Source organism: Letharia columbiana, assembly GCF_014066305.1.
Source record: "Letharia columbiana isolate WasteWater2 chromosome Unknown Sc0000003_s0, whole genome shotgun sequence".
Lineage (NCBI taxonomy): Eukaryota > Fungi > Ascomycota > Lecanoromycetes > Lecanorales > Parmeliaceae > Letharia > Letharia columbiana.
Window position 1 is genome coordinate 679136 of NW_023501039.1, and position 25017 is coordinate 704152.

Genomic DNA, 25017 nt, shown 5'->3' on the forward strand with positions numbered 1-25017 from the left:
CGATTGTGGTGGGAACGACAGCAAGTGGGTTTTCGATTTGGGCTTTAACCGACTGGAGGATCTGGTATGGGAGAGAATGAACGATATGCAGGCGATCTGCTAAAGAAAAGTTGTAGTTGTAGCTGTACTAGCCCCAAAAAGATAGGCTTATGACTACTACGGGGGGCAGGTTTTCTCTTTGCCGAAAGCTCTGGCTGAGCTAAGTTCATATGATAATAACGGGATATTTGGGCTTGATGCTTATGAGTCGTGTTAAAGTTGAAAGATCAGGCGCTCAACATTGCTACTTTCTTTGCACAGCTTGGCCGGAATCGAGGGGAAGAGGTGAGGTTACTAGCGGCTTGGCGTCTATCATGTGTGCCCTGGTAAGAGGTTCGAGCAAAAGTCATGCAAAGAATATCAATCAAACCAGATTGACTATTTATCTTCAATAGTCCGTAATCCAAGAGAACTTGATATAAAAAATGTAACATCCCTCCCCTTCACTTAGGTAGATAATACTTAAAGTTCGGTCTGACAGCGCACCTCTTGAGACTTAGACATTTTAGGAATGCCTCTAAGCATGACATTTGCTACGTTCATTTCTTACCCGTAGGCGAATCGACACCAAACACTGGGTCAATCAGAAGAAACAGAACTTGTGAAAAAGGGGGCGACCGCGCACCAGTAACGGATTCGAGACTCATATACAGGACTCATGCATTTCCGCATCGTGGACCGTGCCAGATACCTGACCTGCGAGAGGAGCAGCGGTCCGATCTGGCCGGATAGGTGTGGGAGAAGAAACAGCGGATGATGTGGTAGGGAGACGCGAATGCTTTGTAAATATGCAACGCCTCCGAAGAAGAAAATGAAAGTGCAAGGCCAGATGATATCGGAACCATTCACAGGCCCGCTTGCTGCCCCTTTGAGAGTACAGAATGAAGACGTGATCGCTGCGAAGACATCTCGTGGGCTGCTAACCGTGGCGACATGGAACGTTCAATCCCGAAGAGTAGCTTTTCCTGTAGTCTCTAGCAAGCCGGAGTGAGTCGCGAAAAGGTAGATGACGGTTGACGGCCCTTATTTCGGAGTAAGCATTCCCATTCGTTAAAAAATCTCTGAGTAGAGGGACATATTTGGGGAGTAGAGAGGGTGCTAGATTGGATAAGTTGTTCCCCCAACATGTCTCGCGGCTCAAGAACCAGTTTCGAACAAGAAGAGACCACTCCGAAAAGTGCCTTACCCTACGCAGATTTCGGAGTCAGCATCGTTTTTCTTAGTTGACAAAACGAGGAAAGAGACACGTTTGAGGTAGAAAGAATCTTCCGGTGCGGTAACATGGCGTTTCGCCTGATTAAGAAGACAACTCTGGAGAATAATATAGCTTTCTGCTCTCGAAACATGGAGTGTGACCCCAACTTGCTACCGAGTAGAAAAGATTTACTCCGAGAGCTACCTATTCAACCTCCAGCAGCATCCCTCTTTTTCTCGTTTATCCTCTTCGCCATCTTTTTCCCAACCTCGTAACTACTGATCATGATAGCACACGCCGGCGCCACTTTCAGCATCCTCGGCACCCAGCCTCTGAACAGGCCCGCCATCCCCTCCTCTTTCCAGATATGGTAGATGAAACGCGGCATCGCCTGCTCTTCTGGTCTTAGCGCTGTTGAAGCTTCTCTTCCAATTTCCTTTGCGGGCTCATGGTGGAGCACTTGCTGTCGAGTTTTCCCGACATCGAAAGGTGTTGTGATAACAGAGGCTATAGCTCCCGAGAGGGCTCCGGCGATGAAGCTGTCCACGAATGTCGAGGTGTGATTACCACTGTCTCTTGTTTTCGATCTCGGTCTCGTCCGCGAGTGCGGAGGATCTCGCATGTCTGCCAATCTATTCCGTACAGCTTCGTAACCCCACCAGTATATTCCACTAAACGGCACATCCCGCCACATCGTCAACGTTAATCCTCGCCAAAGTGATGTGTATCCCTGGGAATGCACCATGGTCCGCAGTCCCGTGAGCGTTTCGGCGAACACACCTGTTCCGCTGCCAGATGTAGTGGCCTGCATTCGCGTTCGGAACATCTCGATAGGGCTTATGACACTTGCGGCTGCAACTCGTGCTATCGATCCAGCGATAAGAGGGGCGTAAGCATCTGGGATGTAATTGTGTACCGGGCTGTGAGGATTTGAACGGAGAGAATCGTAGCCGGTGAAGTAAATGACATTTGCGGGTATGGACATGACGAGGGTAGGGGAAAGACCTCTCCAGAGAGAAGTAGGCCCTTCATGGCGGGCAATCTTGCGGAGCCCATCGAGAGTGGAGGTGAAGTTCTTGCGGCGAGTCTCGTCGACCGCGCAGTCGGCGGCTGGAGATGCTGTTGAGGATAAGGATGGATTGAGAGTTGCGAGGGTGGCGGTTGGAGAGGGGTTGGCGGCTATGCAGAAAGGCGAGGTATTGTTCACCCAGAAGACTTCGCGGCAGCAGGCTGTGACGCCAATATTTGGAGGCAGATTTGTGAAATTCGAGGAGGGTTTAGAGATAGGAAGGTTCGAGGTCTGGGATTGAGATTGCAAGCGTACTCGGACGACATCTAGAGGTGTGACTATTGAAGAGATACGTTAGTAGAGAAGACATACTTCGGTGTTGAAGGACGGAGGTACCAAGGAGAGATGTCAGGAGACTGCCGGATACCGCAGAGAGCATCTTCTGTCCGGCAGATATATCCATCACCACCTCGGGCTCGCCGGAGTCATTCATTGTCACCGAGTTGCTTCTTGATGCCGCGCCTTTTGATGATATGTTGTGCCTCTGCCCCGGAGGTTGTTCCGAATTTCCATGACTTGGGGTGGCAATCTGGTGTTCGTCTGTGCGTGCTGGCTCTGATATGAAGCCTGACATTCAAGATGTCGGATATCAATGGACAAGCTGGACTTGAGATGTCAGTGAAAAGTTATTAATGAGTTGTGTCTGATGTGTGAGTAGCAGCTGTCAGAACGCGAATGATGTAAATGGACCGCATCATCCATGTTTTTTTTGCCCAGGGCCTGTAAGGCTGTACCGGAGACGGAGACGCTAGTACTTAAACTCCGACCTGCAAACCGTCCTCTAGGGCGCGCCTAATGAGTGTCGGGCCCGTCGTTACACTAGTGTACCTTACTTGTACCGGTACCGTATACGGTATGTCCAGCCGCACAGGGCAGCAACTTTATAGACCACCTAAAGGTAGGTAAGCTAGTCCTCCTAATCCTAGTGCTAGACTCTGCCAGCCGTGCAGTCCTTGATAAGGAGCTCCTAGCCTCCCACGTCCTCCTCTCCATGTTTTCACGTCCTTGCTGCTCTCTGCTATTATTGCCTTGAAAGGAGTCCATCAGCGCAAACCGCGCAGTCACTCGCTCACACCGCCATCCATCATGTTTCCTCGAATCGAGCTACCCAGGGACCGAGTCTCCAAAAAGCCCTCACCATACCCGACCCTCGCATTCCACCTCCTACGACTGGGCCAGTTGCTCTCCTCCATCATCGTCTCCAGCGTTCTGCTCTTCTTCATCCATCATCTCCACAAGGAAAAATACTACATTCCCTGGACCTTCATCCTCGTACGCGATATCCATTCCTTTTCCCTCCACTTTGCGATGTCTAGCCTTGTACTGATTGGGAACTACAGCTTCTTACTGTCTCCCTCTTGACTACAATCGCCCTCATAGCAACTACCATCTTACATTTCACCCTCACCCTAAATCCGAAACACAATCTCCTCTCCAATCTCTCTCTTCTCATCCTCTGGGTCCTCGGGCTCTCGCTCCTCTCCTGGAACCTTGGCTGGACCCTCGGCCACCGCTGCACCTCAGTCACCTGGCACAACGACTCCGGCATCATGGTCTGCCGTCTCTACAAAGCCCTCACCGCCTTCACCGTTACGGGCCTTGTGTCCACGCTTTTGGCATTGGCGCTCGATCTCCGTGTTCAGAAAAATTCTACGCAGTTGGGAAGTTACAATCAGATGCTTGACGTCAAGGGGCCGACGGATCTGAGGTCGAGTAGTCCGTTTCACGGAGGCGCGGAGGGATTTGAGCCGGCGCATAGGAGGGAGAGCAGTCCTTATCACACCGGTGCTTTGGAGGCGACTTATGATGATCAGAGAAGGGACCCGAGTCCGTACGAGTCAGAGGGGATTGAGACGGCGTACTCACATCGGAGGGACCCGAGTCATGACGCGGCTCGGCCGTACAAGGTACAGAAGCCTATCGAGGCCCAGCAATTTGGGTATAGTGCTCCAAGTGAGCAGACAAGCTATGGGGGAGGGGGAGGGGGAGGGACGGGGTGGTTGTAGGATATTGTGAATGGATTCGAAGAGCCCTTGTTGTTCCATCTGTATCTTTCACTTCTCCACGCCGCAGTAATTAGGAAATATGAGGGTGGAATATAAGAGGATCGAGAAAAATTCACGCATAGAGGGCGAAACCCAGTCCTACAGTTGCTAGAAAATATCGACAGTCTTCACGAATTCTTCCTAGCAAGGGAGTAAATCGTAGAAGTCGTACAACCCAGGCGTATGGCCAGAGAAAGGGAATTATTTCCACAAACTCTCCCTAAAAACTGTTGTGAATTGAAGATCCTTGACTGAAAAAAGTCGATGTATTTCAATCGATATCTACAAAAACCTGTGTAAATGGAAAGAAAGAGAAATTTCTCCTGTGGTGAATTGAAGTTCTCTATGCATGACTTTTGCTACATTCTTTTACAATGATTGGGCCATTCAGATTGCATCTGAGCTTCAATTAGTGGGAATCTGATGGAGCATCTATACTGATAGCATGAGCAAAGCCGATGCTACTTAAGTCTGACGTACCCAAGCTCGTTTGTCCTTCATATCTTCTGCTGATCGCCTATTACTTTGTTTTTGCGCCGTATCGTACGATTCCATGCAACGCAACATCAAGAGCCGTCAGCACTTGATAGGCTCTTGACCCATTGCCCACAGAAAGACGTTACGACCCCACCGTCCGCTGAGCCGCTTGAAGCGGCGCATTGACGACTCGTTCTCCAATGTCCTCCGCCCTCACAATTCCACCTCCGCGAATACCAGGAAAGACTGGATTCCCACCCATCTCAAGGCGCCTCACTAGCTCTTTGTTTTCCTCATTCCCCTCCAACAAGAATCTCAAACACATGACCGCGTGCTCTCTAATATACGGATTGTTGCCATCGTATGTGCAGCAAGCTACCACCATCTCGACCCCGCCATACTGCCTGATCTGGTCCTGCACCGTGCGACTCTTCCATACCAGAGAGGAAAGAACAAGTATGACGAGCTTCTTGAGGTTGCGCCACTCAAAGTCAGATGGGTCGGCAGCGTCGAGAGCGTCTTGGTCTTGACTGTCGGTTTGGGACAAGGGAGACGGAGCTGGCATCGGCCCATCCGTTGGCATCGGTATGCCGGCAACATCGTTAACGTCGAAAGGGCGCTCGACTGCCACTGGATTGGCTGAATCGACAGATGGTTGGGCCGGCTGCGGTGGCTGCTGCTGCGTTTGCTGCGCTTGCTGCTTTGCTGCTTGTTGTGCGTCTGCTGTCGTTTGAGGCAGAGGGGTCGTAGTTACGTCAGCGTGGGGAATGCTGCCTTCGAGTTCGCGGAGCAAGGTTACGAGTTCTGATACAATCTCCCAATTCACAAGTAGGTCTTTCCATTCTTCGCTCTCGGTAAGAACAGCAAAGAATTCGAGGAATTGGTAAACGCCTTCGTAGACACGTTCCATGTCCCAGAGGTTCAAAGGAAAGTCCTCTGGCATTGCGTGCTTTTGTTTGATTTCGCCCTGGAGATAGATCAAAGCACAGGTTTCCGGAATTATGCATTGGCGAAAGATGGTGAAGATGTACTTCACGACGTAGACGTCAACTCGGCGAGAAGTATCTGCATGTGCATTGCCGGCTGTCCAGGTTGCTTTTCCAGTCGTAGGAGGCAGACCCTGCTTGCCACGAAAAATCTGCGTGAGGATCTTGATGACCATACTCTGAGCCGGCGACACGATATCCTTGACTTCGGCGAAAGTCTGATAGGCGTACGGCATGAGTCCGTTTTCCAGTATGGCCTCCATGATTTGCATCATAAGCTTGAAATACATCTCGTCATCCTGGAGATCCCAAGCAGCAATGAAGATGAGCAATTCTCTAAGGAGATTCCGACCAGATTCACCAGCGAGAAGGATGTTGCATCTCATGCCTTGCATATCCCTACCGTGCATGACCACGTCCCGTGCAGCGCAGATCCCTATTTGGATAATCATAGGTAAGGCCTCAATTTCTTGGGGGCCCAGAACCAAGGGAATATCTGTCAGTAGTCCACGTTCTTGGTCTCCAGGCTCACCGGGGCTTTTATAGCCTTCATCGTCATCGCTCAAGGGCGCGCCATGGCTGTTGGGATCTCCGCCGTCCGGGAATGTCATTAGGTCTTGCTCCTCGTCATTTATGACACCAGTAGCTGTGTCAGCTAGTCGAGCCATCAATTGGTCCTTTGCGGTTTGCAGAGTAATCGCGGCTGACTGAGGTGTTTTCAGTGCCCCAAATTCATCTTCGCGGTCAGTCTGGGCTGCTCCAAACTGGGTGTCGGTACTCTTGTCTGCGATCGGAGTATCATTGGCAAATTCCTCATTTGGCTGGGTTTCCCTTGAATGCTCGGTTTGGGCCTTTTCCGTTTTATGCGCGATCGACAGGTCATTAATGGAACCCTCACTTGATAAAGCCGCGCCTGAAGCCAGGTCTTCACTCTTTTTGCTCTCCTCTTGAATATGAACGCCTCTGCTCAAGTCCGCTTCAGGGTCACTAATGGACAGATGATCTATAGAGTTCAGAGGGTTCGTATTGTCATCATGACGCCCAGCTCTGTCTGTAAGGCCGTTTGCTGTTGCTGTGGTGTCGGATGTCCCATTGGTGTTGCCCACTGGTTCATCAGTTGCCGACAAGTCAGAGCCTTGCTCAGGCATTTCCTTCGCCTCCTCCGCACCGTGATTCTTAGTACCACCAAGCCTGGCAGCAAAATGGTCTCGACCCATACCAGCAGGTAAGGCACCAGCAGCGTACTGATTTGCAACCTTGGAACTTGCAAAGAGATCTAGCCATAACAAAAGCTTACGCTGTTCGTTCTCCTGGATAAAGTTGTAGAGGAATTGCAGGCATGTGATGAGAAGCTTTTTATCTGAAAGCGTAGATACCAAGTCAGTCACAGGCCATGATGATATGGAATCAGAAGCTGTCCGTCGACTTACATGCACCAATGACGTTTCCCCACTGTATCTCTGTACGACTGCCGGTATCCCCATCGTAGCCCCTGGCCGTAACACGGACGCAAAGATCGATAAGTTTCTGGACTTGCTGATCGAGTAGGCTTTCCCCTGCAAGATTCTGAGCCTTTGTGACAGTCGCCAGACAGTTCCGAGCAACCAGCAGAATATCATTCAAGCGGTCAAGATCTTTCATCAAGGTATCGTGATTCAGCGCCATCAATGCTGAGAACGAGCCACTCGCCCCAGTTTGAGGGTCAATGGGAGCGAGAGATTGCGCTTCTAAGACAGGAATGGCAAGCGTAAACACATGATGAATGTCCTTCCAATTGTCCGGATTGATCCCAAGAAGTGTCCTGACCTTCTCATCGTTGTTTGTTCGACGGACAAGGATCTTGCAGGACTTCAATGTATCTTCCCAGACGACATCGTTCAAGGTCTTGCGGTTCCTGAAAAGAGCCTGGGTACAGCTGCAAACCATGTACAAACACACCTCTTCGGCTTCTTTCCCAAACTTGGACCTGAAAGAGCTTGGTACAGGCATGATGAGTTCTTCGTCAACTTCAACAATCCTGTCAACACTCTGGATATATTCGGAGGAGAGCCCTGAGATGAATGCAATGTGATCTTCAAGGATTGAGTTATGGCAAGGTTCTTCGTATGGGGCAAGAGGTTTGCAAGGGGTTTCGAAGGGTTGATATCGACGAAGCTTGCTGCAGCGGTGTCCTAGTAGAATGAGAACAGGAAGCGGAAGATTTTTGACCCAGCCTTCGGGGTCGACGTCGTTAAGTCTGGGGAACTTAGTGGGCTTGTAGTCTTTCTCTTCCCTTGGAAGCGCTTTCTTTGCCTTTGCTGAGCGGAGCAAATCCTCACGGTCCTCCCTTATTTCGCTGAGAGAAAAGACGAGAGCATCTTCAAGAAGCTTGTGTTGATCTGGATAATTGGTCTGCAGTCCATTGATGAAGCGTCCCACTATGAATCTCCTTGTGCATGGGTCTATTCCATTTGTGCGAAGCTCTTGAAGTTCGCTGGGATAAATGATTGGTTCCAAAGTCAGGATTGGTGGGATAACGTCTGTGGAGGCCTCGGCCGGTAAATTGTCGGCAGCCGACTGTCCGGGTCTAGCTGCTTTTGATTGACACATATTTCGATGAACTATGAAAGGTGTCAAAATCATCTTGTTGTATGCTGATGGTTGTTGTTGACCACGAGTTGGCACAACAAAAGTCGCTTAAGTACATGAATTTGGATGCCGAGAAATATGTCGTTTGTCGGATTGTGTGAGTGTTTCCGGGCATCAAGCCGGCTACGATATACAATCTACAGCCTCAAAGTCTTGACCTTCTCACAGGTGTAGAACAGCAGTAGTATATCCAAACTATACACTATATAAGAGTGTGCAGAGCTGTCCTGCCTTTGACACAGAATGTTCGAAGTTGATGTTCCTTTTGGTGACTTAGATCTGCATATCTTAATTTAGAAGCATGCAGTTGTCTTACATATTCTCACTTCGTCTTGCTTCGTCTTGTATCTCTCTTGTTGAATCTACAATTTTTGTTCTCCTATATTCTCTATCTCATCTTTTTTCTCCCTATAAGCTCGCTAAAGAAGCACTCATCATGGCCTTTGTCTACATCAATGGTTATCCAGGTGTTGGGAAGTTAACAGTAGCAAAGGAACTCTGGCATGTTCGCCTTCAGCGCTAGTCACGATCTTCCTTTGACTAATCTTGCTTCAGGAGACTTATACCATCATCGAAAGTCGTCGACAATCATAGCCTCATTGATCCGGTAGCCAAGAAGTACGAAAGATGGATGCCTGAATATTACCCTATGAGGAAGGAGGTGGTGAGTCACCCTTGGGATTCCCTTTCCTATAGTCTTTCCGTCTGACGTTAACCCATGTTGTAGCGCAGCTCAGCTCTGAACGAAGCGATTGCGTCCACACCAGATGTCACATACATCTTCACGGACTCGCAGTCATCCGATGAAATCGGCTCAGTTACAGCACGAGAGTACGAAGCCTCGGCAAAGAAGAGAGATTGTCCGTTCGTATCAATCATCCTCTCTTGCCATCTCGAAGAAAACATGAGGCGCCTTCAGGCGGTAGGCCGGGGTGGATCAAGCAATACGAAGCTGACTGATCTTGGCATCTTTCGCATGGTTCGGGAGACAGAGGATATCTACCACTTTGGTGGCCCCATGGAATTGGACCTGGATGTCACCGAGCACTCTGCGACAGCTACTGCTAAGAAGATACATGCTTTCATTCGAGAACGTTTGTCCTCATAGAAGAACCCTGAGGTCACATAGGCGACGTTTTGTACTCTCAGGAGCAATCCCACGATGCTGGGAGCAGCAATACCGGAAACCTTATGTGTAATGGGAAGAGCATACCGAGGATAATACGACGGAGGAGCCAGGGAGAAATATAGTACCCAGCAGTCAAAGAGCAGCCAAAATCAGCTATCGTTATCAGCTGACAAATCTGGAAAATCTGCATACATTCTCATGATAGGTATGACTGAGTAGTCGTTCGCCTTGGCCCTTGTCTAGCCCGTTTTAGGCCTTTTCCACCACAATCAGACCCAACCAACCCTTCTGGCGGCCCAACTCATCCCACCCAGCATAGCACTGACTCCTGTAAAGACAATCAACCCGCCGTAACCAGTCCCGTATCCTAACATTGCATCCCCAGCCCACGGCCGCTCGCTCAGCAAGGCCTCGCTCAACGGCCCGCTCACTACGCTCCCTATCCCTCTCCCTGCGGAGAGCAGTCCGAGGACCAAGCCTGCTTCAGCACGATCGTCGACCCTCTTCACCTCTTGAATGCTACCAGTGTATGTGGAAGTGAAGCCACCTGCAAACAGACCGTAGAAAAGGCTGAAGATGCAGAGGAGAGGGAATGAGGTGGAAAAACCCCAGAGGAGGAAGACGGATAGGGTGGCACCGATGGTAGAGATGAGGATGACGGCTGGATTACAATTTCAAGGTCAATGATGCCTTTCTGAGGGGGTATATTGTGCCTTGGATCATGTCTATAGAGTAGACACTCCGAAGCCACCTTCCAGGACTTAGGATTTTGTCCAGAAGAGAACGTATGGATGCCAAGAGTACTTACTTGTGATGTGTAGTCTGTCGCTAAGAAATCCCAAAATAACCTGACTAAAAACCGAAGTCGTATTGAATAGAGATACCGTTACGGTGCCAGAAACCGAGGATAGACCCAAAGTCCGTGCGTAAGTAGGCAGGTAGATGTTCGGGATGAAGAAGCCAAGGCTCTCGAGGATGTTGCCGGTTTGAAGGATCCAGAATGTGGATGCCCTAAGAAACCCCCAATGGAGCCGCCGACTATGAGATGTTGGGGAGACTGGTAGACGGGGCTTGACGTAGTAGAGGAGGCTTGATGATTTCGGAGTCAGCATTACTCTTTCGGAGGACTTCTGGGTCGCGAGACAAGTCTTAGGAGCAGAGAACTCTTCAAACATGTCTGACGACCCATAAGACAGCATGAATGGGGAAGAATCGCCTCGGAAAGTATAACGTACAGGCCCACGAGAAGAAAGAGGATGATGGACCATGCGCGCAGCATGGTACTGAAAGAGTACTTGCTGAGACCCCAGTTCATCAAGAAGGGTATGCAAACCCCACTGAAGCCTAAGATAATCAGACGGAGTCTTGAGTTTAATGTGGATAGGAGGATGATTACCTGTGCCTGCCCACATGACACCAAAGGCAAGACCCTTGCGTGCGATGAACCACTCGTCTAGGAAGATGATTGTCGGTGTGTACAGCATGGAGCCCCCAATTGCATACAAAACGCCTTGGGTTAGAATAAGGTGCGAGACACGGGTTGCGAAGGAAGAGGCCACGAGACCAATAATCATGGTGAATAGGCCAACGACGGCACAGTGGCGGCGGCGAAGTGGAAACCGTTGAAGGAGGGCAAAGGAGAAAGGTGCACCAAGGTACATGATACCCTGAATGGAAGGATTCGATATTAGCAAGGCAGTGATATTAGGGTAACAGACTTGAGTCTATTGTGAAAAAACCATACCATTGCCGAAGTACCAATGATAGCAATGCCAGATGGTTCCGTCGAAAAGGGCGTATGCGTGCTGTAGTATTCTTGGAATACTCCGAAAGAAAAAGGGAATCCTGAGAGAAGTTTTAGCATCATAGTCACGGCTTTTTTGACATAGCTGGAGACGATGCTGGTGAGGTAGAGGCTAGCTGCCGCAATTGCATGTCACTTTAACAATCTGGCCCCAGGACCTGCCAGTGTGTAATAGGATTTGCCCTTCCAAATGGTCAATATGCAAACAGCTGAAGCTTGGCTGGGGGCAACCCAATTATCATAGAAGCCAAAGACCGTTCGAAGCGACGACGGTCAGGATGGCCAGCATTTAAGACACGGACAGAATGGTGCTAAGTATGAGCAGATGAAACGACCGCCTTCGCCGCCAGTCCGCTTGGGTATGGGCCATGATCATGACTGTTCTCTTGGAGCGTTGCAGCGAAATACAGCTGTAGCAGACAGATACACTCACCCCATGTCAAAGCTTCTATGCAGAAGCAGCCCGCTAAGAACAGCCATGCGTCTTTCCCACCATCAGCCTTTGGTAGGGAAACATGTTCGTTTTCCGCTCCATGTGGGTGTGAATGTCTGCTTTGAGCGCGCTGTAAACCATCCTCTTCGTATCCAGAGGCCAGTGCCCTGCCAACATTTGACAAAGCCAAATTCTGGTTTGAGGCCATAACGATAGCTCGAACTGCACCGCGATTGAGCTTCTTGATCCTTTTCCAACAAGCTGTGGAAAGATTGAAATCAAGAGTGCTCAGGTTCGAGTCAGCCGGTGGTAGCCGCCCGCCGGTTGCGGCTGAAGGCTAACGTCTTCATAAGTGCCCAAATAGCATTTTGCCATCTTAGGGAACGCTGTGTACTAACTTCGATCCGGGAATATGCTAAGAAAGGTGTCATACGGGGTAATGAAACACTTCTTTGAAGAGTACAGTGGCACAAGTAGGTATGGTTCCACTAGGTGTACAAGACATCCATAAAGTTGTCCCAGAAACCCAGATCATACAGGTTGTGGACTTCATGCAACCCTGAGACTCTTCTCCAGCGAACGTTCCCCGTAGCGGTATTGTTCCGAGGCCAAATTGCACGAGCTTCTGGAGGTTCCCCATCGCTAGATCTTACAAGCTGTTGCATGCTTGAGATCGGCCAGTCCACAATCGGCTCTACGTCGTCATTCCTGGGGCTATCATCGGGATTTTCAGGTGCCTTATCGGCCCTGAAGACCAGACCGTCTGCGATGTCGTCCCTCCAATCCGCCCACTTGCCGCTCTCGTTGGTCGTCATACCGGCCCAAATCAGATACATGTGGTACCAGAACAAGCCCCAAGCCAGCGGTGCAGTCATCAAGGCAAGCATCCCCACGCTGCCGATGCGCACATCATCAGCGAAAGCCAAACCCCATGATTGAGCATATTGTGACCAGCTCTTGCCTGTGCTCCAGTGCGCTCTTGCGTCAGGCCCATCTGAGCGGCGAAGTGTACTGGCTTGCAGGCTCCCATCGAGGATCATGTAAGCGAGGTAAGTACCATAAGATAGCATGGCTCCAAGGCTCGACATCAGGCCCACGAAGTAGACGTAATTTCCTTTGCCTAGGCAATTCATGACCCATATGCAATGATGGTCAGACTTCGCTACGCAGGCGTTGCAAACACTGCAATGCTTGCTCCTTGCAGGTTTCAGAAAGTGACAAGTGCGGCAGCTTTGGCCCGGCTGAAAGAGTACATGGTCGTATGGATACCTTTGCATTTCGGTTCTGAGGTTTTCTAGTGTGATCACTGATGACCTGGACCTTACTGCTTTATAAGTGAAGACGTATGGTAGAGCGCACGTCAGGATAGCCAAACCACGATGGACTTGGCTCAAGCGTGGAAACGCTGTGGGAACGAAAAGCAATTGAGACGTTGACAAGACCAAAAGGTAGAAGATCTGGCTTCTGTCAGATAAAAGACGAGGATCCATTCATGGGTTCTCGCACCAAAACCAGTGGATGATTCTCATTCATCAGGTAAGTTCCCAGCCGGTGAAAAGCAGGAGCCAATCTCCCGCCTGTAAGAACAGCATCAAGCTTCCAAAGGCCGGCTGGCAGTGTAAGGCATATGAGGCGGTTGAGTAAACCAATTGGAGTCTTTCTGGAATTACTTAGTATGCGTCCGATATACTGATATCTAAAGACATACCTTAAAGCAGGGAGGCGGCCAAAAAAGGCAACGAAAACAACAAATGAGAGAAGCAACACAGCTGCAGCGATCTTCTTGAGAAGATTCATGATATATAAAGTTAGATGTAGGAGGTATTTAGCTAGACGGAAGCCTTTCTTGATGACCTATCTACTCCAATAGAACCTATCACCGACGCTAATCATCAGAGTTGCACAATGGATCACATATTAGTGATGATGGAAAGCGATAGATTTGGCTAATTTGTCTGCATACCAAAATATATCGAGTTTGAGAGGAGACGAAGCGGTCGAGGTCGTGTGACTTCGTGACAACCAAACTGTGGCGCAAACGCGGTTGTCGCGTACCTCAAGGAGCCTCATTTCGACACACCAAACACTCGTTCACCAAGCTCCCACCACTGCTGCCATTCTCAAACACACTCACCATGGCGGAGATAGTTTTTAGCGGTGTCACTAACGACGCCGATGTGCAGGGAACACTCTTTCAAGGCATCAAGTTCTGGATCTCGCACAAAGTCCCGCAGAGATCAAGGTTCCTGAGTGATGTCAAAGTAAAGAGCAGCTGAGCGAGATCATTGTCATGATCACTTTGCTTACTTCTTCGCAGGCCAATGGCGGTGACATTCTTCCTCTGGAAAAGCATGCGAACGTCAAGATTGTAGATCATGCAAGGAAGGAAGCTCCGCCTGGATCGTATGTTGCTCCGCTGGCTACTCAAGGTCCTTCTACTCTGGGCGCAGCCTGATCTTAGCCCACACAGACACTCATATACCTTCATCGAGAAGTCAATACGCAATGGCGTTCTAGAAGATCTTGATGATCACAAGGTTGGGCCACCTGAAGGAAATATCAGGAGCATTGGGTCCATTGTGCAACCTCCGAAGGGGACGCGCAACAAATACACGGAAGCAGATGACCGTATACTTTGGAAATGGGTCAATGATCATCCTCAACAGGGGGGTGGTACAGATGGCAATGAAATCTACAAGCAGCTCGAGAAAAAGGTACGAGGAGGGCGTTGAAATTCTAGTAGGTAGTATCGCTGAGTCACAAGACAGCATCCACAGCATCCATGGCAATCTTGGAGAGATCGGTGGATAAGGCATCTTAAAGGGAGAACGGCTCCGTTTGCACTTCCTCACAATGCTCCACCAACACCACCTTTTGACATTCGCCACACAACCGAGTCCTCAAAGAATTGGGCAATTACATCGGATACCGCCACTGACGATTACCAGTCTTTCTCGGATGATGATGCCGAAGCGTTGATGGCCAACGGCGATGACATTTTGAAAATACACCCAGACAACATCAATGAGGCCTGGGAGAGCTGGACTCGAGACCACGATGTGAGCAGGAGCAAAGTCGTCGTCACATTTAATGGAAACCGCTAACACTTTGACGTTTAGAAGGGTAGTATTCACACTGCACAGCAATGGTACTTATTTTGGGAGGATAGGGTGCGGCCTAGATATTTCAGAAGAAAGGCCAAACAGACCAGAAGAGCGTCCCCCGAGAAAACTATACCTGCCAGATCCCAGATCCCTATTTCACCCCAGAGAACGGTGGCCACTCCTCCATCGGCTTTCTCGTCTTTCAAGAGAGACTACTCGCTCATGCCAGAGCTCACCCAGAAGACGATTTCCAAATTTCAGAACCCAACCTCACCTAAGAGGTCCAGGGCTGCTCTGCCATCCACTCTATCGCCCGTTTCCAAGTCATACCAATCGCTCATTGCCGAGCCCCTCAAAAAAACAGTTCCCTTTGAAGTTCGGAACCCTGTCTCACCCAAGAGATCCATGGTCGTCCCCCCCTCATCCGGATTCTCGCCTTCTGTTGAGAGAGACTATTCGCTCAACCCGGCGGCCAGAAGCCCATCTTACCATCCTGAGTCACCTACGGTGACAGCCACGGCTCCATCAATGATTCAACAAGCAAAAGACATCCTCAGCATGCATTTGCCAAGCTTGCCGTCCAAGAACGAGTGGCATACCCAAAGGACCTCTGAGAAAACCCCCTCGCCATATCATGAGACGCTCAAGAGGAAGCATGTTGCTATCGAGGAGGACCTCCCGTCAAGTTCGCCCATAGGACCAATTTCTCCGAAGCGTAGGCGGCCAAGTGCGTCAGAGTTGCCCCTGGAAATTGCGTCAACCCCCGAAAAAAGTCGAGAGCTAGACATTGAAGGTCCATTCTCTCCTCTGTTGATCAAGTTGGAGCTTGAAGAATATGAGCCTAGTCTCCCCGAAGGTTTCACCAAAAACGATAGTCTTCTTGGCCAACAGCTGTCTGACACTCTTTCCGAGCGTGGCCGTGTTGTCAACGATACACAAGCCGTATTTGGAGACGCTACCCAGCTGATCGACTTTGACATCCCTGCGCCCGAAGGAGGCTGGGACAATGATGAGCTCCCAGTCCAAAGTTCTAGCCAGCCCTTGGGTTTTGACGTCTCACCACCGGAAGACGGCAGGGAAGACAACAAGCACAGTAGCAAAGAATCTACTCAGTTGGTAGACTTCGATCTTCTGCCTCCTGAAGGCGGCTGGGCTGAGGAAGAACCCCAGGTGAAAGAAGAATTCAAAGCCTCAAACACAGAAATGTACGACGCTCAGCCTACTCTACCAGACACTCAGGCAATCCTGCGGAGCAAAACTCCAGCGCCAGATTTCTCCATCCCAGATCCCGACGGTGGCTGGAACAGCTTGATAGCCCCATCATCGCCGCTCATGCCCAACTCCCCACGCGCTGAAAGCGTGTTCTCGCAAACAGACCTCAAAGATCAAATGGATGCCTGGATCGATGCTCACGCCATCAAAGGTATATCTGTTGAGCAGGTGGAGTCAGTGCTCAAGAGTACGAGTATGGACACTACTCTCGCAGACAAGGCTTTACGACATCTGGCGAAGAAAGGAATGTTGCCGAAGGATCGGAGAGGTGTGTGGACGGAATCAGATGACGAGGACTTGAAATCAACGGATGCGAGGAAAATCCAGCGATTACAGGAGAAGCATGGCGCGGACTGCCTGACGGCGAGATGGGAGTTTCTAGACTTTTACGCAGAGGATGCATGATGATTGTGGCAGCGAATTCTCAAAGTGAGCGTCGGCGTTTGTTGTGCTCTGGACCTGGAGGGAGTGTTGCGACTGGCAACGTTCATCTGACAGTACACGTAGCAACAACGTCCTCGACACCAACGTCCTCGACACCAACATGCAAGTAATTGAAAGCGAGCGCGAGACAGTCTAGAATCGCCGTTTGCCTCGAATAGGTAGGAAACTTCCGGGACCAGATCAGATCGCCCACTGTTTTCAATCCACACATAGCACTCCTCGAACCAATTGGTTTCCGAATACTTTCAAAGTCCTCTCATATTTCCCAGGTCTCAACAGACACTCTCCCAAAACAAGGGACAATCGTGATCAGACAACCCCCCAACCAACCCATCCTCGTCGGCGAAAGGGAAATCATCTCTCCAGCTCCAAACAGCCCTGATCCCGAATCTCTCAAGATGAACAACCAACCAACCTATTCCGATCGAATTCCCCCAAAAGTGTGCCAAATTTAATTTGAAAACCCCCCCTCCAACCCCTCGGCAACACAACATGCTCCACCGTAGCCTCGACCTCCGACCTCACTATCTTCAAACCCCTCGTCCCCCCTCTACGTACAGACGCAAGAATAACCGTCGCTTAATGCCCTTGTCGAACGACAAGGCCCTATCCCGGCCAACGGAGCATCCTTTCTTCCTTCCTTCCTTCCTTCCTTCCTCTCTTTCCATCATCCCCGCCCCGCTGCTTCGGAGAGTGCCTCGAATCGATCTGAACACGACCGCCGACCGGAAAATCGTCTCCGTGTCCCACAGCAGGGCAGCATACCATATCATATCACAACCGCAGACCCGAACAGTGAGTCGGATCCACGTACGTAAAAGGGAGATCGCACGCACGCACGCACGCACGCTGCTCTCGTTGGCAAAAACGGAAACGGAAGAGAAACCCGGTAGAAGTGAGATAGATACACTAGATACCATAAAGCACAAGAATTACCCCCCCCCCCCCCCCCCCCCCCCCGTGTCCTCTATTCTCAAGCAACGAACCTTTTCCAACAGGCAACGGAGCCCGCAACGTCACCGGGGGATAGACGACTGGGACGCTGAGCGCGACCCCCTTTTGCGCGGCCGAAGCGTCGGACCCTGGGGCCCGTGTCGGCTCGGGATTGATGGCTGGCGGTTCGGCTGGGCGGGGTTTGGGAGGTGGTGGGGATACCGCGGGGGCTTTGTCGGGTTGGATTGATGGTTTGTTTTGGATGTGGTGCAGGATTAACACTGTTTTTGGTTTCATGGGGGGTTCGATGGGTGGGAGGGCGCTGTGCTTGTGGGGGGGGGGGTAAGGGGTTGCAAGTATGACTTTCTTATCTGGATGGATTTTGACCGTATGGCGAGCCTACTAGGTTGCAAGACGGATGATCGGGGATTGGTAAGGCGCTCATTCAAGCGGCCGAGTGTGGGATCCTCTTTCTCCCTTCACTCCTATATAAAGGTCCGCCATACCACTTACGACGCGGTAACGACACCGGTGCCCCCGGCCTTGATCTTCCTCGCCACACCACCGGGTCTCCGTTTGTACTTCCTGGGATCTGTTTCCACAGTCAGCGCAAGTATCTATCTCTTCCCCAGACGACCACGAGGACCACATACCTTTCCTCGACTACGCAGATTTCCGAGTTAGCATTGCTGGTTCGAGATAGGTAGTGGAGTGGCAAGACTAACCATGCGACTCTTATCGCGCGTCCCCTTGCCCCCCTCCCAAAACCCGCTCCCGGCTTTCTTAATAAGACTCGAATGACAGATACCACAATCCTCGGGTCTATAATTCTGCTCTCTCGAACAGTACCCACATATCATGCGATTGGCATGCTCATTCGGGTGATCGCTTTCGGTATCATGACATTTGTCGCAGGCAAATACTCTAGAGCAGCAACTGAAACGGAACCAGCGGTAGGATTTGCTATAGTGGGTACAGCGGCCATTTCGGGGTAGGGGTTGGCCTGCGGTAATGCCCAGGGAGTCTTTGGGCCTTTTACGGACGGGGGCTCGGTTTGCGCGGGCTGCGGCCGATATGAGGAGAAATTTCACTTCGGGGATTTTGAAGGCTGGATGCGTTTCGTCAGAAAGTCGCTATGATCAAGGCATAAAATAGGGAATCTTACTCATTTTGCGATGACACTCTCGGCAAACTGCCATGGAAGACTCGCCGCGAACCGATACTAAACCTGGCGCAGGCTGTGTGGTTGAGCATTCAGAGCAAATTGGGAGAAAGTTACTGTAACAATGTAAGTGAGGTACTAGGAAGTAAAGAGGGTAGCTATGTCACCTTGGAAGCATATCAAGCACAGTACACCCCTCGAGATCCAGGTACCCAGCTCTCACAGAATTCGCATGCATGAGCTCCCTTCGATAACCGACGCCAAGAGGCATGGCGCACTTTTTACAAGACTCAGAGCGGCTTGCATTATTCCGCAGGTTGCTGATGTCCATAGTATCCTTGCAACGCTCGCACTTGATCGTGATACACAAAGAGACGAGCTCTAGCAGCTCAATGCCGTAGAGCTCTAAGAATGGGAAGGAAAGAGAGATGCCACGCTCTGGAGCCGTTGTTGATGTCGATGATTCAGGAACACGATCGACAGCAGCGCCTCCGTCATCTTCGTCTTCGTCGCCTGAATCGTAGGAGTCAGAGTACTCGCTGTCAGTGGAATCTTCCACTTCGTTTTGAGCAGACCACTCGGGAGGGCGTGGGATGAACTTGATATGGCTGCGATCGTCTTCGTCACCTTTCGCTGGGCCAATGTCTTTTTCAGGGGCTGCTTCCTCCACTGACAGAGGGGCGACGTCTGGAAAATCAGCCTTTTCTGCTTCTGGCTCTTCCAGAGGCTGTGTAGCCAGCAAATGCATATTCTGTGCCAAATAATTCACATGCCCCATCAACGTCGTTGCCGGACTCTCCTTGATTTTCTTCTCAAACCCTCTTTCGGTATTCTTGGCCGCTTCTCTACTCACACCTTGAATTTCCACCCTACAATGCTGCAAGGGGTAAAGCGAAGGGACAAAGAGCTTAATAGTGTTGACAGCTTGTAACGGCACAGGCAGATCTTCATGTTTCCGTGGCGCTATGGGGATCGTATAAGCTACGCCGTCCGAAGACTTGGAAAAGAGAGGGAGACGGCCTATGCGGGCTTCAAGCTGGCGCGTTTCTGCCTCTCGACGTTCTGAAGCGAGACGACGTACTTCTGGGGTGAAGAACTTTTGAGGTCTGCTGGGATTCGTGGGCTGTGGTCGAGGTTCTCTAATGTCTTGAGCAGGCTTGACTGGCTCTTGCTCTACACTTCTTCCCTGTACCGGTATTTTGTTTGGGATGATAGTGATAGTCTCAGCCTTCTGCTCCGTAAGCAAGCTCTCCAGCTGTTTGTCCAGATTGTTCATCAGCCCCAACAGCGTGCTCTGCGGCCTACTCTCCGCCAAACGGGCAAAGCCACGCTCGATGTTGATCTGAAAACCTCTACCCATCTCCTTGTTCTTGACATGGATGGACGGTCTTCCCTCTTTGGGGTAGGTGACCGGCACATGGAGCACGCACTCCAACCCGACCATCTCAAAGGGAAAGTCTGGGTCTGAGGGTGCCATAGAGAAAGCATAGCTTGTCCCGCCATTTTCGCTCTGCTCTGTGGGAGAGAACCTCCGCTTCAGCTGTTTGATCTGAAACTCCCTTGGGTCTTCGGTCTGAGCTATGGGGACGGGCTTGCTGACTACGCGGCTTCCATCTACGGGCGGTGGTATGAAGCGGCGGCCTTCCGTCAAGCTTGTAGATGGGACACCGGCTGGTGTATCACTCCGGGCCTCGGTCTGCTTGGAGCTGCCAGCAGGGTTCCCTGGTAGCGCAGATTGTGCAACGTGCCGGGGACGTGTCCTCGGCTTAGGTCCATTACTGGCGTCTTTCAGCCTGGAAGGATCGTGAATGAAGGGGCAAGCGTCACCGGTTCGACAACCTGCAATGTCATTTTATGAGACGCAAGCACAGACTAGATACTAGGTGCAGAATGTGACCACGTAACAGAGGTCGAGATCGACGCTTGTAAGATGAAGCACGTGCACACACACCAGACATTCATCGTCACCAAAGGCACTATGAAAAAGGAAGGAAACGGATGGAATTACCATTTTTGGTGGCATAAAACTTGCAGTAGTTCGTTTTCCCCTGTGGCAATGCCGGTTGACGTGATGGCTGAGGCGCAGAGCCTCCCCCTTGAACAGCGCCGAGGAAAAAGAATCAGCATGCGTGTCCTTGTGACCAAGTTTTTTGCCAGCGCATCATCTCGCTTTCACATACCAACAACGAGCTGACTTGTTTGGTTGTCCATGATTCGTTACCCAGGAACGTGGATGTGGGATGTCTTTGAGTCTTGACTTTTGGTTTGATATTGGGCCGAGTCTTTGATAGAACGTCGTTGGATTATGCAGGTTGTGAATTAGTGGGGACCTCAGATGCGCGTGCTTACCGACTTGCAGATATTCCCCGAGAATGGGCGATGATCGGTCAGGTGAATGGTGTTTTGAACGCCAAACCGGACGCCACAAGTTGCTCCAAGGGTTTCCGAGGCCTGCGGATGAACGAGAGTATTGTGTTCACGCGTTACATTTGACGGCCGAGATATAGTGTGAATTATGAGAGACGGTTCCCTCGGTTGCGCGAAAGAAAGAAAGACTAGGTAGTACTATCACCATACACTATCTATCACCACTATCTACCATAACGGCCTTGCTCGGTTGAAAGCGATGAGTCAACGGCAACAACGGCATGACAGGACATGACAGCAGTCCGGATAGAAGGTACACTACAGTAAGTATGATTGTTGATCTTCCAACTCGGCGATGATCTGCTATCTGCTCTCGTCTTTTTGCCTTCTTGCCGTCTTGCAGTATCTACTATCTACCGTACCGCTGTCGACCAGAACTCTAAAAGGTCGATACAAGTAATTGTCCCTTGATTTGCACGCTAGAGTTCAGCTTGGTAACCCATCATTCGCACGCACGCCGAACAGCGCAATGCACGCAATGCAAAACAACCTCCCCACCTCCCCCCCCTTATCGTAACTGCAAACCCTAATCACAGGAGCCCTACGCCAAGGCACCTCCCCCCCCCCCCCCACCCACAATGAATGAAACAAATAACAATGCCCCTCCAACCTGGGCCTACCCAGCAGGAAGTGGGTTCCTCCACCGCATACGGAGTGCATGAGTCGGCATGATTAGTCCCCAATGACCGCGATGCAAATTTCCCAACCCTGTGGTAAAGTTGAATGTGGGTGTAGGGCCCCGACGAACCCCTGGGGGCGCTTAAATTATCGGCGCTTGGGGAAGCACAAGGGGACATGTTGAAATGTGCTCCTGCATGCAACGGTCAAGCTTTCTGACCTTTTCATGTGTGATAAGCGAGAAATGGCTACATATGACTGCGACTTCGCATACCACTTTCCTGGTACTTTAGAATGCTCCTTGGGCCATCCATCGGACATGTCCGGAAGATATGGTCATAGGCTAAAGTACTTCTGGCACACGAGGAAGCGAGAGAAAGCAAGAGACTGAGAGTGATGCCCAACGGTGGCTTGGCCTGTTGCATGTGTGCAAAGCAAGACCTTGCAGAAAGCATCACAACTCACGCAACACGACTTCGGGCGATGTGTTCAGAATGGCAGGAGTAATTTCTTGATTGTGCCTATGTACTGTTATCAACTGCCTCTGCCGAAGCCGTTGCCTCCACCAAGCCAACGGTCTCGGGGCCTTCCCGTCTCCTTCGCACTGTTGAAGCTTGTTCTTCAAAAGGGGCTTTGCCGATGAGAACCGCATCTATGGCACCTCGGAGGTAGGATCGAAACCCCTCAGCCCTTTCCGTCCCGAAAAAAACATACAGCAATTTTGCAATGTGCGAGGCACAGAGCAGTAGTGGTATCATATGTAGTATTGCATGATCGAACCTTTTTGGAAAACGCCGCCACTGATGGCTCCGTGTATGAAACATCGCTAAAAGTGGTCATGATGCCGCTGCGCCATGCTGTGAAGATGCCTCTGAAATATATTCGCTAAAGCGCAGCGTGAAGAAAATGAGAATCGTTAGTAGTAGCTCTGCTGTATTCGTAATATGTGCGGAAGCAGTACGCATGGCTACCAGCCAGCCCTGTGGTATTCACCAAGCCCTGCTTCGAAGTAGTGATCGAAGGAGGTGTTCCTAGATCCCTGCGTGGAGGCTTGCACTGCTTCGCCGGGAAAGTGTTGTAGACTCGTCAGGTTTTGGGCAGTGTGCCGACGTTTTATCATGGCGTTGGTTGTTGCCTTTTTCTGCTGTCGCTCCCACAGGACGTTCGTTCTTAGTGACTCAGTCATCTCCGTAGCAAGCATGTGTCGGCGTGTAGTTTTGGGTGAAAAGGCCATTTGTTGTGCGTTGCCGGCAGTCATAACTATGGGTTTCGATCTGGTCATCTGTCCTGGAAGCAAGGTAAGTGAAGCGTCCTCCACCGGAGAAAGTCCATCGGAAGGACCGGTCAAGGTCGACGTTTTGGTTCGTCTTATCACTGGAGTGGATTTTGAGGCCAGATTTGCGAAAGTAGCAGCCCGGTCGAGCTGATGTAATTCAGTTGTTAAGACAGATCGCCGTGATACTAGATTTGGTTGCGAGTCGACACGTTGGAATAACGGATTGTCGTTGGCAGTATTCTCAGCACTTTCTGATGCGTCATCTTCCCAGTCGTCATCGTCCTCCTCCTCAGAGTCATCATCAATGGCGCTCTCGTCATCTTCGTCGGACTCAAACACCTCCTCATCCTCGTGAGATCTCTTTTCCAAGGCGCGTGACTCGACCTCGTCCCTGAAGGAAAGTGTCTTTTTGTTTCCACTCGGCCGCTTGAGGCCTAGGGTGAGTGAGCTTTGCTGAGGTTGAGAAGTCATTTTTTCGTCCAAGGAACTGTCGTCTTCTCCTGAGGAGCATCCAAGCAGGAACACGGGACCCTTCTTAGAGGCGGTCTCTGTTTTGTTGGTGGAATTGTGTTTCATCGGCATCGCTTCAGGAGCGAGGTGTGTGTGAGAGCGATAGAAGGACTCCTGGCCCATCGAGAATCCTCGAACCACGCTGTGCGAATTGAGAATCTCGGCACTGGTATCAGAACCAACCGTCTGCTGTGGGCTGTTGTCGCTATCAGGACTACTTGGAGGAGCAGTGAATGAGGAAGATTCCGAGGAACGGAAAGGTGCATCAATGGTGGGAGACGCCGCACGAGGAGTGACATCGGTAGACAGTGGCATTGGTGGCATTGCATCGGCAATCCTTGGTGAAAGAGGCGCGATCTCCTGCTTGTCTTGGATCGAATGGACCATCTTCTCCAGGCCCAAGGAGGTAATGTGTTTCTCTTTCCCTCTGCTCCTTGATAATGTGGGTTCGGATTTTGGTGATGTGTTGGGGTGAATATTGAGGGGTGCTGTGGGTGGCGATTGAGTATCTTCGCTTGAGTTTGAGCCAATGGAGACCAAAGATTCGACGCTGGCGGAGAGGCCAGGCACGTCCCTGCGATTTGGTCTCGACCTCGCGAAATCAATTGTAGGTGTGGTGGTGTGGTTATGTTGTGGCTGAGGCTCGCAGCAGAGGGTTTCTCGGTTCCATAATCGCCATGTGAGATTCTCTAGCCGGCGACCGTCCTCCATTGACTCGGCGCATTTCGAAAACACTGGGACGTATATTAGTATGAGTTTTGGGAAGGCAGTGCCAGAGACGACGTACTACTGTACAAGCCGAAGAGGTGTTCCGCATTCCTGGTGTCCAATTCTCGCAATTTCTCCACGTCCACCGAGAGCATGGGGGTTTCCAATCGAATCGGCATGTTGTAAAACACTCGCGACGAGTGTAAGCAAGAATTGAAGCCAGGTGAGTAGTGGTTGAGAGTTTTCAAGTGTTGTGGGTGGTGTTGAGAATTCTCGTCAGGCACCGTTATTGCCCGAGGCACGGAATCGATCTAGAAGGGTGTGGTGGAAGGTCTTTGCCACTTGCAAATTTTGCAGGTGGGCGGCGTTAAACTGAGTAAGAAGAATCAGTATACGAGCAGAATTGAGGCCGTAAAATGGGCTTGGTAAGGAAGGTGAAGGAAGTGGTGATATAGACTTGGTGAAGAATAAAGTTGGAGGAGGATTACGGGCGTGAATGTGGAGTTGGGATGTGGAGGAAAGTGGAGGTGGTTTTGTTACCAGGATGAGTGAGGATCTGTTGCAGCGCAGCGGTGTAAAGCGATTACGGATGCCCCGATGATCGATTACTGTACCTTCGGTGCGATCGATCCAACAAGTTCCATAATCAGTAGTAGTAATGATGGAAGGAGTAGTAGGAGTAGTAGTAGTAGGGTAGTATGTATGCGTCAAGGTAAGGTGAAATGGATAGGCTGAATGTTAAGCTTGCTTATTTTCTG

General features: G+C 50.6%; 9 protein-coding genes across 9 annotated transcripts; 3 read left to right on the forward strand and 6 right to left on the reverse strand.

The window, feature by feature from the left end:
* Positions 1-1442: 1442 nt before the first annotated feature.
* HO173_001691 (uncharacterized protein) lies at positions 1443-2877 on the reverse strand (the record flags this gene model as incomplete). Its single annotated transcript, XM_037303628.1, has 2 exons — positions 1443-2581; positions 2640-2877. The coding sequence occupies 2 exons, from the start codon at positions 2875-2877 to the stop codon at positions 1443-1445; spliced, it is 1377 nt and encodes a 458-aa protein (XP_037169350.1).
* A 512-nt stretch (positions 2878-3389) lies between these two features.
* On the forward strand, positions 3390-4309 carry HO173_001692 (uncharacterized protein; the record flags this gene model as incomplete). Its single annotated transcript, XM_037303629.1, has 2 exons — positions 3390-3575; positions 3644-4309. The coding sequence occupies 2 exons, from the start codon at positions 3390-3392 to the stop codon at positions 4307-4309; spliced, it is 852 nt and encodes a 283-aa protein (XP_037169351.1).
* A 658-nt stretch (positions 4310-4967) lies between these two features.
* Positions 4968-8433, reverse strand: HO173_001693 (uncharacterized protein; the record flags this gene model as incomplete). Its single annotated transcript, XM_037303630.1, has 2 exons — positions 4968-7171; positions 7242-8433. 2 exons carry the CDS (start codon positions 8431-8433, stop codon positions 4968-4970), a joined length of 3396 nt encoding a protein of 1131 aa, XP_037169352.1.
* A 442-nt stretch (positions 8434-8875) lies between these two features.
* HO173_001694 (uncharacterized protein) lies at positions 8876-9547 on the forward strand (the record flags this gene model as incomplete). The annotated part of the gene is made up of 3 exons (XM_037303631.1): positions 8876-8940; positions 8995-9103; positions 9167-9547. The coding sequence occupies 3 exons, from the start codon at positions 8876-8878 to the stop codon at positions 9545-9547; spliced, it is 555 nt and encodes a 184-aa protein (XP_037169353.1).
* Positions 9548-9837: 290 nt separating this feature from the next.
* On the reverse strand, positions 9838-12236 carry HO173_001695 (uncharacterized protein; the record flags this gene model as incomplete). The annotated part of the gene is made up of 7 exons (XM_037303632.1): positions 9838-10229; positions 10377-10657; positions 10804-10912; positions 10965-11235; positions 11313-11413; positions 11806-12142; positions 12204-12236. 7 exons carry the CDS (start codon positions 12234-12236, stop codon positions 9838-9840), a joined length of 1524 nt encoding a protein of 507 aa, XP_037169354.1.
* Positions 12237-12293: 57 nt separating this feature from the next.
* HO173_001696 (uncharacterized protein) lies at positions 12294-12938 on the reverse strand (the record flags this gene model as incomplete). The annotated part of the gene is made up of 1 exon (XM_037303633.1): positions 12294-12938. One exon carries the CDS (start codon positions 12936-12938, stop codon positions 12294-12296), a length of 645 nt encoding a protein of 214 aa, XP_037169355.1.
* Positions 12939-13940: 1002 nt separating this feature from the next.
* HO173_001697 (uncharacterized protein) lies at positions 13941-16586 on the forward strand (the record flags this gene model as incomplete). Its single annotated transcript, XM_037303634.1, has 5 exons — positions 13941-14066; positions 14123-14208; positions 14276-14519; positions 14574-14864; positions 14925-16586. The coding sequence occupies 5 exons, from the start codon at positions 13941-13943 to the stop codon at positions 16584-16586; spliced, it is 2409 nt and encodes an 802-aa protein (XP_037169356.1).
* A 1413-nt stretch (positions 16587-17999) lies between these two features.
* HO173_001698 (uncharacterized protein) lies at positions 18000-20931 on the reverse strand (the record flags this gene model as incomplete). The annotated part of the gene is made up of 6 exons (XM_037303635.1): positions 18000-18221; positions 18284-18666; positions 18724-18836; positions 18888-20559; positions 20729-20815; positions 20901-20931. 6 exons carry the CDS (start codon positions 20929-20931, stop codon positions 18000-18002), a joined length of 2508 nt encoding a protein of 835 aa, XP_037169357.1.
* A 1801-nt stretch (positions 20932-22732) lies between these two features.
* On the reverse strand, positions 22733-24438 carry HO173_001699 (uncharacterized protein; the record flags this gene model as incomplete). The annotated part of the gene is made up of 2 exons (XM_037303636.1): positions 22733-24285; positions 24339-24438. The coding sequence occupies 2 exons, from the start codon at positions 24436-24438 to the stop codon at positions 22733-22735; spliced, it is 1653 nt and encodes a 550-aa protein (XP_037169358.1).
* Between the last annotated feature and the right edge of the window lie 579 nt (positions 24439-25017).